Genomic DNA, 14,156 nt, shown 5'->3' on the forward strand with positions numbered 1-14,156 from the left:
GATCTCACTGCTTCTAATATATGCCACCCCCCACACACGGAAAATGAAACAAGTGGTCACTCAGCCCCCTCCTCATCCATCCTACCTTATCAATATCAATGTATTTGTGATGCCTTCTGTGGTGGTGGTCGTGGTGGAGGATTGGCTGTTTAAAACAAACCCACCCTACCCTCACATATATATATATCTACTTACATATATATATTACATGATTAGTACAAACACATATCTTTACACACAAGTGCGTACCTTTATATGGAAATATGTGTGCGTGCGTGCGTGCGTGCTTGTTTGTGTGTATGTTTGTATGTATGCATGTATAGCTGTGTTTGTATATAGTGCTTGCTGACATATATACATGTATATTGTGTGTGTAAATATATATATATATATATATATATATATATATATATAATTAAATTGAGAAATATAGTTAACAATCTGACAATCTATTACATTATAATATAATATAACCAATTAAAAAAAAACAAATAAAACCAAGCAATGTTTAAGCACCTAAACTTAGCATATAAAATCTTGTTTCACTTATTTTACCGTGACCATGTTGGAGCACTGGCTTAAAAGGTTTTAGTCGAATCCATCACCTCCAGTACTTTTAAAGCCTGGCACTTAGTCACTCTCTTTTTCCAATCCACAAAAGTTATGGGACATAAAGAAACCAGCACCAGTTGTCAGGCAATGTTAGCTACAAACAGAACAAACACACACACACACACACACACACACACACTAACATGTGAGAAGTCAGTGTAGAAAAACGTATTCATGGAACAAATATTTTGTGTATGTACTTATACATGTTATATATACACATGTTTGTGTGCACTTATGTGTGTATGTTTGTGTGTGTATGTATATATATATATATATATATATCTATATCTACAAAAATAAGTGAATACATGTCTATACGCACATAATACAAATACACGGACTGATACATGTATGTATAGGAGGTCTGTGTACATAAAGAAATGGTGAGAAGTAGTTGTAGGCTTTGATTTGAGGAATAAAAGAGACCTTGTTGTCTATGTTATAGTGATGTACATTCCTGAAATAGTTTTTATATATAAGGCACAGGCATGGCTGTGTGGTAAGTAGCTTGTTTCTCAATCACATGATTCCAGGTTCAGTCCCACTGCATGGCACCTTGGACAAGTGTCTTCTACTTTAGCCTCAGGCCAACAAAAGCCTTGTGAATGAATTTGGTAGATGGAAACTGAAAGAAGCCCATCGTGTATGTAATAGGTCTGCCTGACTGGCTCCCGTGCTGGTGGCACATAAAAAGCACCAGTCGAATATAGCTGATGCCAGTACCCCCAGACTGGCTCCCATGCCAGTGGCATATAAAAAGCAACATCCAAATGTGACCGATGCCAGTACCCCCTGGCTGGCTCCTGTGCCGGTGGTACGTAAAAAGCACCCACTACACTCTTGGAGTGATTGGTGTTAGGACAGGCATCCAGCTGTAGAAACTTTGCCAGATCAGATTGGAACTTGTTGCAGCCGCTGGCTTTCCAGACCTCACTTAAACCGTCCAACCCATGCCAGCATGGAAAATGGACTTTAATCGATATATGCATATATTTATGACTGATGCCTTTGGCGTTATGTTGTGCTTGAGAAGAAGACCCACCTGGAGGCAAGGACTGTCAACATCACAAATTGCCCCTATCGCCCACACACATTGCCCCTGTCACCTGCACAGATCACCCCTGTCGTCCATATGCATGGCTCCTGTCACCCATGCGCATTGCCCCTGTCACCCTCATGTCCAGCCTGTCTCCCATTCTTCCCTTGTCACCTTCACATGTAGCTATTGTCTGTCTCATGTAGCGTGTGTCTCTCTCTCTGCCCTCCTCCCCCTTCTGTCTACTACCGTCTCTTTAACATTCATATTAGAGCAACCTCCTCTTACTGTTGTGTTTTCTGCCTGTTTCAGAATGTGTCCCTGAACGACCAGGTCATTGAATCCATTAAAAGTAGACCACTGAGGTGTTGGTGGTCAATGAGGTCTTTGACACAAGTTGTGACTTGAAAAAAAAAAAAAAATCAAACAAACGAATAACCCTTGCAGAACATCCAATCCACGCCCACCACCAGAGACAATGAATGTTAACTGCGAGGAGACACCATTTGTTTATGTTAACCAAGATGACATTATCCACTTGACACAAGAAGTGAAGAATTTCTCTGATGCTTTGGCAAAGTTAAAGTGTGTCTTCACTGATGGAACTGGTAAGTAAATTGTTTCAAGCTAAATCTTAAAACTGTTCTTTGTCTAACCCAGAGCTTTTCATGTGGGAAAGTTCGCAACTGCCATCTGACAAGGTCACATTGAAGTTAATGTTGAAAAGGCAGAATTTCAAAAAAGAAAAATGTTTATTGTTTAAACCTATTGTTTTATTAAATATAATTTATTCATAAAAATCCTTAAAATGTTTTTTTAAATTTTTTTTTTTAAATAAGCAGTTACAGAATAAGCGCTCCCACTGTAGCTTATTTATTTCTTCATCTATTTCATAAAGTAATTACAAATTGATTAACATTTATAAGGATGAGAGGGTAAAGAGAAAGCAAGAAAGAAGCAGAAAGGAAGCACAAGAGAGACGACTGAGAGAGAGGTAGAGAGAGAAAGCAGAGATAGACAGTGAAAGAGAGGTAGATAGAGAAAGCAGAGAGGCAAAGTGACAGAGAGGTAGAGAGAGAAAGCAGAGAAGCAAAGTGACAGAGGTAGAGAGAGAAAACAGAGAAGCAAAGTGAGAGAGAGGTAGAGAGAGAAAGCAGAGAGAGGCAGAGTGAGAAACTGAGAAAGCAAGTGAAGTGAAGACCATCTGTAATTATGAAACCCATGTGACAAAAAATAAAACCCTAATGAGTTAACCTTAATGTGGCCTTTTCTGGTTTTAGTTTGTGGTGATGAGATCAAAGTCGCTGCCCATGAACAACTTGGGGAGGTTCTGTTTACACTACGGCAGGTACTAGAGAAGTATTTTGCCCTTCAGTCAGAAGATCTTTTTGAAACAGCTGGTAACCTCATCAATAAAATAAAAAGTAAGTGTTGTATCATCATCATCATCATCATCATCATCATCGATATCGTCATCACCGACATCATCATTGACATTGTCATCGACGTCACAAACATCACACACGCGCACACTGGCACTCTATCAGTTATAACAATGAGAGTTCCAGCTGATCCAATCAACCGAACAACCTGCTCATGAAATGAATATGCAAGTGGTTGAGTGTTCCACAGACAGGTGTACCCTTAAGATTCACAGTGATACAGAATGTGAAAAAAGCTGGTCCTTTTAAAATACAAGTACAACTCATTTATGCCAGCTGAGAGGATTGGAACGACATGAAATAAAGTGTCTTGCTTAAGGAGATAATGTGCCACCAGGGATTGAACTCACAGCCTTATGATTGTGAGCCGAATACCCCTAACCACATTCCTTTACTCTCATACATACAACAGGCTTCTTTCAGCTTATCAAAATCATTGTCATGGACGATGCCAGTACCCCCTGACTGGCTCTTGTGCCAGTGGCACGTAAAAAGCACCATTCAGATGAGGCCTTAAAAAAAATAGAAGCACTAGAGTTGATTTGTTTCACTAAATTTTTTTCAAGGTGGTGCCCCAGAATGGCCACAGTCTAATGAATAAAACAAGTAAAAGTCAAAAGAGAATTGTGTATGCTGAATTTTGTTTCAAGATTTGTTTCCATTTCTTTCTCTTCCATTATTCAAATTTATTTTTCATATCCTTAATTAAAAGCATTTTTTTTATGCATTAAATTTCATCATATAGGTTATTGTTTTTTAAAAAATTTTTTTTAAAAACTTTGTTTTACCATTTATTTCCAGATTACAATTATGAAAGCAGCATTAGTTCTGGTGGCACTCAGAGTTTCTGTGACTGCATTGATAAACTGGCATTGGCTTTTAGCAGCAGGTGAGCTCATTTCCTTGTTGCAACAACAACCAAATATTTATTCCATCCAACACAACCTCCTACATTTTGTTATTAAATATAAACACAATGAACTAAACACATTGTATAATATTGTATCATATGTAGTAGGGATATAGTAGCATTGAAGCAATAATAATAATCAATATATATATATATTAAATGACAATAACAATCATCATTGTTGTTTTAATAACCTTTTTCATGCTTTCATGGGACAGACAGAATTTGGCGAGGCATATTTTCTATGGCTGGATGCTCTTCATGTCACCAACTGACACCTGTTTCTTAGCATTAACTATACTCAATCACATTATGGATAAGCCTAGTAGTTTTATAAACATACACACACACATCTTATTGTCTATCATATATCGGTTCAGAAGCATACATGAGGTAAATAGTTATCTCATTTGTCTATGTGCAATAATTTGATGCAGAAAAATATGATGATGTGTATGTGTGAGGAATAGGTACAAACAATAAGAACTCAAGGCAGGCAGAACAGAGAAGAAAAACAATGAATTACCCCTTCATTAGCTGTCTCGCTAAGGATACTTGCAGTTTTGACATCTCAGACAGAACTGCATACCTTGGGAGCATTAATAACCATTGGATACTGTTGTTTGAGAATTGATACATTGGTGGCAAGATACAAAAGACAGGTAAAACTTTTCAGGTAAATTTCAGTGACTGAGATGGGTAGGGAACACAAGGGCAATAAAAAGGGGTATGGCTAACCCTAGCTACAAAGACAGTAAAACATGCTCACACATTGAATTATGGAGAGGGATATATTTTAGTTGGGTCTCTAATAATTTTGTTTGAAAGTGTTTGTGTGTATCATGCTTTAATGTCAATTTGTGTGTGTGTGTGTGTGCATGCACATAGAAACACATACGGATAGGTAATTTGAGATAAATAATTTATAGTTGCTGAAATACAGGTAGAAAGACATATAATATGGGTGTCTACAATGATTTGTTGCCTATGTATGTATGTATGTATGTATGTATATATATATATATTGTATTTCAGGATGGTCTTTTTTTTTTCTTTTTCTTTTTTTTTTGCCAAATGAGGATACGCACTATTTATTACTATTCTTATTTTATCTCTCGTCCATTCTGATCAGAATGGACTAAGCTGAGCAGTAGCACGCACGAGGACGGAAAGTGTCGCTGAAGAGGTCACAGATGTGTGATAAAAGATTTCCAGACAATGAACAGTAATGAATGGGCGAAGAAGGAATATATAGTGCGTGTACTTATATGGCAAAAGAAAAAAAAAAAATTATATATATATATATATATATATATATATATATATATATATATATATATATATATATATTACCATCCCCAAATATTTGTCTCAACACCTGGTTTCACATCAGGAATCCTGCAACACAAATTCACAAGCGTATTATATATATATGTATGTATGTATGTGTGTGTGTGTGTGTGTGCGCACACACACTGAGAGATAGGTAGCTAGATAAATGTATAATTTGGTAGATAAATCTCTAGATAATAGTGTGAGAGACATGAAATGGGTTGATAGGTAAATGGATATCCTATTCAATAGTCATCAATCAATATGAAAGCCGACATACAAAACATATGTAAATGTCAGTGTGTATATATATTTGAATGCCTACAATACTTTCATAGAAAAATCTATTTCTAGTGAGATGGAAAGTGTCAACTTAACCGGTCGTTCTAGATTGTTCTTTTGAAAGGATTGATACTGGAATAACTCGGAGGAAGTGAAGTAACTTAAAATTCTATTAAAATGTTGGCCAAAAGAAAAATAAACTAAACTTTATGAATAAGTTTTAACATTTAGATTTAATAGAATATGATTATAATAAGAGAGAGAAATTGTATACGCGTGTGTATTTATATATAAATAAATGTGTGTGAGTGTGTATATATATGTATGTATGTATGTATGTATGTATGTATGTATTCATGTATATGTGTGTATATATGTATGTATTCATATGTGTGTATATATGTATGTATTCATATGTGTGTATATATGTATGTATGTATGTATTCATGTATATGTGTGCATATATATGTATGTATTCATATATATGTGTATATATGTATGTATTCATGCATATGTGTGTATATATGTATGTATTCATATATGTGTGTATATATGTATGTATTCATGTATATGTGTATATATCATCATCATCATCGTTTAACATCTGCTTTCCATGCTGGCAGGGGTTGGACAGTTTGACCGAGGACTGGTGAACCAGAAGGCTGCACTAGGCTCCAATCTGATCTGGCAAAGTTTCTACAGCTGGATGCCCTTCCTTACACCAACCACTCCGAGAGTGTAGTGGGTGCTTTTACCCACAACATCCAGATAAATAAACTAATACCCTCTATATTATTAGACTCACCACTTATTTAATTGGAAGACTTGATGATGTGCTTTGTTGTAATTAATTACATCCTGTTACTTCAGTTTTTGAGTTCAAATCCTGCTAGGGTTGAGTGTCCTTTTCATCCTGTTTGGGGTTCATGAAAAAAAAGGAGTTTGTCTTAATCACTTAAACCCTTCTTTCTTAAATTCAATACCCGGTACCTTTGTAAGGAATCAATATTATATTACCCCTGCAGGTAAGGATTGAACTTACAGCACTGACTTCCATACTATTTGGAAGTTATCCAGTATTTTTAACATTTCTTTCATTTTCACACCTTTAAATTAATTAATGTTTAATTAATGTTTTCACAATTGAAAAGTTTAATAAATATTTTTTCTAAGATAAAATACCTCAGTCAAGCCAAACATTAAATTGTTGAAAATTAATCAAATAAATAAAACAACAACAACAATAATAATAATAATAATAATTGCTGTTTCTTTGGCACAAGTTTTCAAGAGAGGTGGGTGGTGGTGTCCCAGAATAAAACAACTGCAGAACTAGCTTACTACATATTGTATCAGACTACTGGAGGTACCAGAATCAAGGTTAACTACACCATGATTTGAACTTAGAGGGATGTAATTATTGCAATATAGTCCAGTGTCCTGTTATCACCTGTTGGTTGTCATAACAGTCATCATCATTATCTAATAATGTCCATGTTCCATGCTAGCCTGGGTGGGACAATACCACAAGAGCCAGCCAGGTCAACGCCTGAACTGGACTTCTGTAACTGTTTTGGTAGGATTTTTACAGCTGGATGCCCTTCCTGACACCAACCACTCAGCAGAGTGGACTTAGTGCTTTTTAAGTGACACAAGCACAAGCGGGGTCAGTCTTGGCAAGGCTTTTACAGCTGGATGCTCTTCCTGACACCAACGACTTTACAGTGTGGACCAGATGCTTTTAAGTGGCACCTGCACTGACAGGGCCACCAAGTACTTGCAAGGCAAAAACTTTTAAGGGGGGAGGAAGTGATGCTGAAAAGGTTATAGTGAGACAGATACAGGTGATGATAGTAATTCTTTCTAATTTTGGGATAAGGCCACCTACATCAGATGTCAAGACAAAGATGTACATAAACACTCTTATACACACCATATATTATCCGAAATGTATAGTGTTATATATCAATCATGAAGGCGGTGAGCTGGCAGAACTGTTAGCAAGCTGGATGAAATGCTTAGTGGTATTTCACCCATTGCTACGTTCTGAGTTCAAATTCCACCAAAGTCAACTTTACCTTTTATCCTTTTGGGTTGATAAATTAAGTACCAGTTGAGTACTGGGGTCGATGTAATCAACTATCCCTCTCCCCCAAATTTCAGGTTTGTGCCTATAATAGAAAGGGTTATGTCTCAATCAAGGCTGATCTAACCAATCAGTCTTGTACATCAAATATGTGATGGACTTCATTCAGCTTCCATTTGCCAAATCTACGAGCAAGGTTTGGCTCAGGTCTATGGTAGAAGACTCTCGCCTAAGATGCCACACAACGAGACTGAACCTGGAACCACATGGTTGGGTAACAAGCTTCTTAACCACACAGCCATGCTTGCACTTACGTAAATAAATACCATAAAACATTTTGTCTGCCTCCCTACCATTTTCTACCAATAAGAACAACAATAATAATATTAATAATGTTGTTGATGATGATGATTTAAATTATTAATTAATGTAATTATTATTATTTTTGCTTATTGTAAATAATTTTGAGGTTAATTTAGAGAATGAGTTTTTGGCTGTGTTTAAGAAAACAGTTTTGTGGAATGTTACAATATCTAGATTGATAATAAAGATTATATTGGTAATGTTGTGCTAGGATGGCATCAAAATGATCGTTATCTTCAAATATTTAGGTATTACGTAGTTTCAATATTAATTTTATATTGTTTTATTATTATTATTATTATCAATATTATACTGTGGTATGTTTTCTGTCACACATATACACATACTCGTACTCACACAAATATACATATCCACATACATGTATATATATATACTTAAACACATACTTTGATTTATCTTTCACGCACACACACACACACACACACACACACATGCACATATCTATCTATCTCTCTCTCTCTCTTTCTCTCTCTCTCTCTCTCTCTCTACACACACACCAATTTGACTTACTATCACACACTTTTGTAGATATATGTGTGATAAGAAGCTTGCTTTCCAACCGCATGGTTCCAGGTTCAGTCCCACTGCATGGCACCTTGGGCAAGTGTCTTCTACTATAGCCTTGGGCTGACGAAAACCTTGTGAGTAGATTTGATACATGGAAACTGAAAGAAGCCCATCATAAATATGCATATATGTGTGTTTTTGTGTGTCTGTTTGTCCCCCACTACCACTTGACAACTGTTGCTGGTGTGTTTACATCTCCGTAACTTAGCAGTTTTTCACCAATATTTCGTACATGCACCTATACATTCTCTCGTACATACTTGTACAAATGCACACCATCATGTACTTACATATAATTTTGTCTATTACATTACACCTATACGTTCGTAATGTATTTAGCCTCACACACACAGACTGGTATAGATGGCTAGTTATATAGTTAGTTACATGGGTAGCTACACACACACACACACACACACACACACACACACACACACATATATTCAATAAACACAGTATACGTTTTTATGTGCTACTATTAGTTCCATGTGATGAGAGTATGCCAGACAGAATTTTCTTAACATGTCTGGTGTCCTAGCACAACCTTCAGGCCTATTGTTTGTTATGCCATTTAGGTAGTGCCTGAAGATTGAACTAGGATCCCAGACATGTTAAAAAATTATGTCTGGCATGCTCTCATCACATGGAACTAATAGTAGCACATAAAAACATATTGCGTTTATTAAATAATATTTGGAGTCCTTTTTTTGTTGGTCATGAAGCAGTACACTATGTGGAAGAAGATGGGTGACAGTCCTTTTGGCTGTTGCCGATCAGGCCAATATGCACTCAGATACTGTTGTCTGCTGAGAGTATAGCCAAGGAGTTGACTCTGGACTTGTGCAGCTCACATTTGTGTGTGTGTGTGTGTGTGTGTGTGTGTGTGTGTGTGTGTAGATAGATAGATATTTGAGTATCTTAACTTCACCACCATTTGTATCTCATCTCATAATAATTCTTTTTCTTGCTGTTATTAGTGTATCGGAGTATCTGATGGGAGACAGTGAACCCCTTTACACAGCTGATATTGCAAAATCAAAGGTAAGTAAAACCTCCTCTGGTCTGAATCGCTTTTACGTTGGAAATTTGTTAATGAAATCTTGCTATATCATGGGTTTTTGTGACGTGAGATTGAAGCCCATGTTACATGGAGTCAAGAGGGAAATAGGCTTCAGGTTATGGAGATTCATATTACAGAAAAAAATTTTCAGGAATACAATGCATCCGTGAGATGAGGGCTGCCTGTATTATGAAGGTACTGGACTACACTGACCATAAACTAACCACTTCAGACCTAACTACTGTGAAGTTAAGATACCAGACTGTACCGACAAAGTAGTGGCGGTGGTGGTGGTGGCAGTGTTACCTATCATAGTAATACAAACACCTGAGAAAAACTTTGTGTCTCACTTTCCTCTCTGTCTATTTTCTTCCTTCTTCGTCTCTTTTTTCTTTCCCTCTCACTTTCTTTCTCTCTTTTGAAAGGAAATGTCATCACGCATCAATGTTTACGTTGTAAATATTGAATTGCTGATTATATTGTTGTGTGTGTGTGTGGATATATATATACAAACTGAAGTGTGTAAAAGGTTTATTCTATTCTTATTTTACCTGTCTATATATGCATTTCATACATGCGTGTGTGAGTTTATACATGTGTGTATAAATATTTATACACACATATATATATATATATATACATCTATATACACATGTATCGAGACGTATTTCTTTAGCTATGCAAATTTTTATGTATGTGTATGCATGTTTTTAACTCCACAATCTTATAGAAAGATATTGTTACATATACATGTATGTTGACGTAAATAGCATATATACATACATACATATATATATATATATATATATATATATATATATATATATATACACACACACACTACGACCCAGATATGCTAAGACAAGATGACATGCAAATCCTAGATTTTAGAGTGACATCCCAAAAATGAGTCGGCACAAAAATAATCTGTTTATATTAAAACTCTGAGTAGAGACGATGAAAGTTTAAATGGATGATTGAATAGAAAACACTCATAAATATGTATTTCTATACTCTTTTGTATAAACACTTACCTGTACATATCACATTTTCTATAACTAAACACACACACACACACACACACACACACACATATAATATACATTTATGTATTTTAAAGCTGTATAAGTCAAACACACACACATACACATCAATAGATTGATACAGAACTTGATTTAGTTAGTCTGTGAAGTGTACAGTGAAATAAGATTTGAAAGAAGAAAGATAAGAAAAATCTTCTCGCATGAATCAATAGTTTGGAAGTGTGTGTGTGTGCATGCGTGTGTAGGCCAGGAGAAGAGTATAAGTGGATATGTTTTTGGTCCGTCCTTTAGTATAAAGTAGGCGTTTACCGAGGTGTCTCACCTTCAGAAACCTGCGGCTGTTAAAATAGTCTCTGTCTCTCTCTCCCACTTTCTCTTGAAACCATATCTTTACTTTATGGACTTAGGATGCCAACTACTAAAGGTAGGTGTTTGTGTGAATGTGTGTATATATGTATATGTGTACAATTGTGTACATGTCTCGAACTTTGTGTGTGTATATAATTGTCATGATTCAAGTCATGCCAGAGCATTGCATTTATGTTTGAATAAATGTATGTGTGTGTGTATATATTCATATATATATAATCATATAATCATCATCCAGTGTTGTCAATCCGGGGTTTGTCCCCGTTAATGTGGGTGGCTGGATTTACCTCAATGCCATAGCAACCAAGGCAGGCAGGTGCAGCCCACCCCAGCCCTTGGGCTGACTGGTGCCCATTCTCCTTTGCTATCATGAGGCTTTTTTGGAGCTGGATTTTCTATGGGGAGCATGCCCTTGCTTAACCCCAACCTCAGTTTCTAGACATGAGTAGTCCCCGAGACCAAGGCCCCTACCATGATTTTCAAGAATTGTGGTGGAAAACTAGCTCAGGAAGGCAGGGACGCTACTCCTTGAGACCCCTTTCAGAGTCACCCCCACCTATATAAAAAACACAAAAATATATATAATATGCATTGGTGCACCAGCATGGCTGGTGTCCAATGACTGAAACAAGCAGAGCAATATATATATATATATATATATATATAAAAATAAAACTTATCCTTGTAATTTCACTATCGGAAAAAGTGTGCAGCTTTCAATGCCAATAAATTGTTACTGTTCCTTATCGTACACTATTCGCTTTTTTATTGTACCTGCCATGGATCGTTTGAAGCGTACACACTTCCTACACTTAGATCCTTGGATCATACCCTTATATAGCAATACACACACACACATACACACAATGTATGTGTGTGTGTCTTTGTTTTTGTCTGCTACCACTGTTTGACAACTGGAGTCGTTCTGTTTACATACCTGTAACTTGGTTGTTCAGCAAAAATGATAGAATAAGTACCGGGAGACACTGTTTCCTTAGATCCACAGATACACCTGTGTTCCAGTTGATGAGATACTAGGGGCAATATGCTTACTGGTATTTCATTTGTCTTGACATTCTGGGTTCAAATTCTGCCGGGGTCGACTTTGCCTTTTATCCTTTCGGGGGTCAATAAATTAAGTACCAGTTATGTACTGAGGTGTGGGGTCAGTCTAAAAGGCTGGCCCTCTCCCCAAAAATTTCGGGCCTTGTGCCTAGAGTAGAAAAGAATATATATTGCACACAAGCGTTTGTTTTTCTGAAATTGGATAAAATAGATAAAATAATGATGACAACATGATGAACAGAATTAATCATAACAACAACAATATAAATACAATGCCAAGTTCTTTGGTGCATGACTTTTGGCCAACCCTATATATATATACATACATGCATACATACATACATACATATATATATATTATTCTTTTATTTGTTTGTCATTTGACTGCGGCCATGCTGGAGCATTGCCTTTAGTTGAGCAAATCGACCCCAGGACTTATTCTTTGGAAGCCTAGTACTTATTCTATTGGTCTCTTTTGCCGAACTGCTAAGTTACGGGGGATGTAAACACACCAGCATCGGTTGAGGGGACAAACTCACAAACATATATATATACACACACACACACACACACACATATACGATGGGCTTCTTTCAGTTTCCGTCTACCAAATCCACTCACATGGCTTTGGTCGGCCCGAGGCTATAGTAGAAGACACTTGCCCAAGGTGCCACGGAGTGGGACTGAACCCGGAACCATGTGGTTCGTAAGCAAGCTAGTGGGGCATATATTTTTCTGGAAAGTTATAGTGGGGCTTATGGGAAAACAGGCTGAAAACCACTGGTTTATATGGCTCACTCAAAGCAAAATTCCACTTAATGATAATCAATGTGGATTTCTAAACTTAAACGGCGGTAGTCATACATTTAACGAACCTCATACATTCATATGATAGTCAGACAATTCTCGTTAACAATCTGTGATCAGAAGTATCGGCTGACAGGTGGCCACCCCTATTGATTTCCAAAGTAGGGGTGGGGGAGATTATATGTCATCGGTAGAGTATGTGAAACAGCCACGAGTTGACATTTCAATCTGGTTCTTGTTCATAGGTTTGTCTCGGTCCTATTGTTGTTACTGTTGTTGTTGGGCACCGAGTGAACCATGAATGAGTAGACGTATGATCAAAGGCAATCCAGCTGTGACCATCCTGGCTTTGTTGTTTGATACAGTTGATAAAGTGTAACTAGGGCAGCATTATCAAAAATGGGATCGTGAAAGTACGGTGTGATGCCACTGTGATTCAGCTGCTATTTCTAGCTGATTGACTGACTCGGAGCATTTCATTGGCTTGTGCTATGGTGTGTGTGTATGTGTGTGTATTTATATTTATTTGTGTGTTTAAGTCTGTGTGTGATTCTGTGTGTAAGTGTAAGTTTGTGACTGTATGTTTACATTTGTTATTTGCATGTGTGTGTGTGTGTGTGTGTGTGTGTGTGTGTGTGTGTGTGTGTGTGTGTGTGTGTGTGTGTGTGTGTGTGTGTGTGTGTTTAAATTTGTATGTATAGGTGTTGTGTGTTTACATACATTGTATGTTTGAGTACATATAGGACTATCAATGTGTGTGTAAGTATGTGTATTTATGTATATATATATCTGTGTAAGTATATGTGTGTGTGAATATATATATATATAGGAAAATGAAAAAAAGCCAGAATGCTGAACTGGAAGCATAATTTAATAAAGATTTTTTCTAACCGGTTTTCATTGCGATGAAGCAAATTATCAAGAAGGAGAATGAAAATGTTTTTTTACAAAGAAGTACAAAAAAGTACAAAATGAAGAAAATAATATATAAAACAATAATATATAAAAATATATATATATATCTGTAAGTATATATGTGTGTGTGTATTTCTGGATATATATCTGTAAGTATATATGTGTGTAAGTATATGTGTGTATTTGTGTGTGTGTGTGTGTGTGTATATATATATATATATATATATATATATATATATATAT

General features: G+C 36.4%; 1 protein-coding gene across 5 annotated transcripts in view; it reads left to right on the forward strand.

Moving 5' to 3' along the window:
• Window positions 1–14,156, forward strand: part of LOC106869429 (rho GTPase-activating protein 45) — a 125,030-nt gene that overhangs the window by 43,717 nt on the left and 67,157 nt on the right. For 4 of the 5 annotated variants that reach the window (XM_052974752.1, XM_014915161.2, XM_014915166.2 and 1 more), the window contains 4 exons: window positions 1,964–2,259; window positions 2,932–3,075; window positions 3,895–3,982; window positions 9,632–9,695. In XM_052974752.1, the coding sequence (XP_052830712.1) occupies window positions 2,130–2,259; window positions 2,932–3,075; window positions 3,895–3,982; window positions 9,632–9,695 (426 nt within the window). In that variant the 5' untranslated portion in view covers window positions 1,964–2,129. Of the gene's footprint in view, window positions 1–1,963; window positions 2,260–2,931; window positions 3,076–3,894; window positions 3,983–9,631; window positions 9,696–10,960; window positions 11,182–14,156 lie in introns of those variants that run through there. The other variant, XM_014915164.2, reaches the window with a different exon arrangement.

Source organism: Octopus bimaculoides, chromosome 19 (assembly GCF_001194135.2).
Source record: "Octopus bimaculoides isolate UCB-OBI-ISO-001 chromosome 19, ASM119413v2, whole genome shotgun sequence".
Taxonomy (NCBI): Eukaryota; Metazoa; Mollusca; class Cephalopoda; order Octopoda; family Octopodidae; genus Octopus; species Octopus bimaculoides.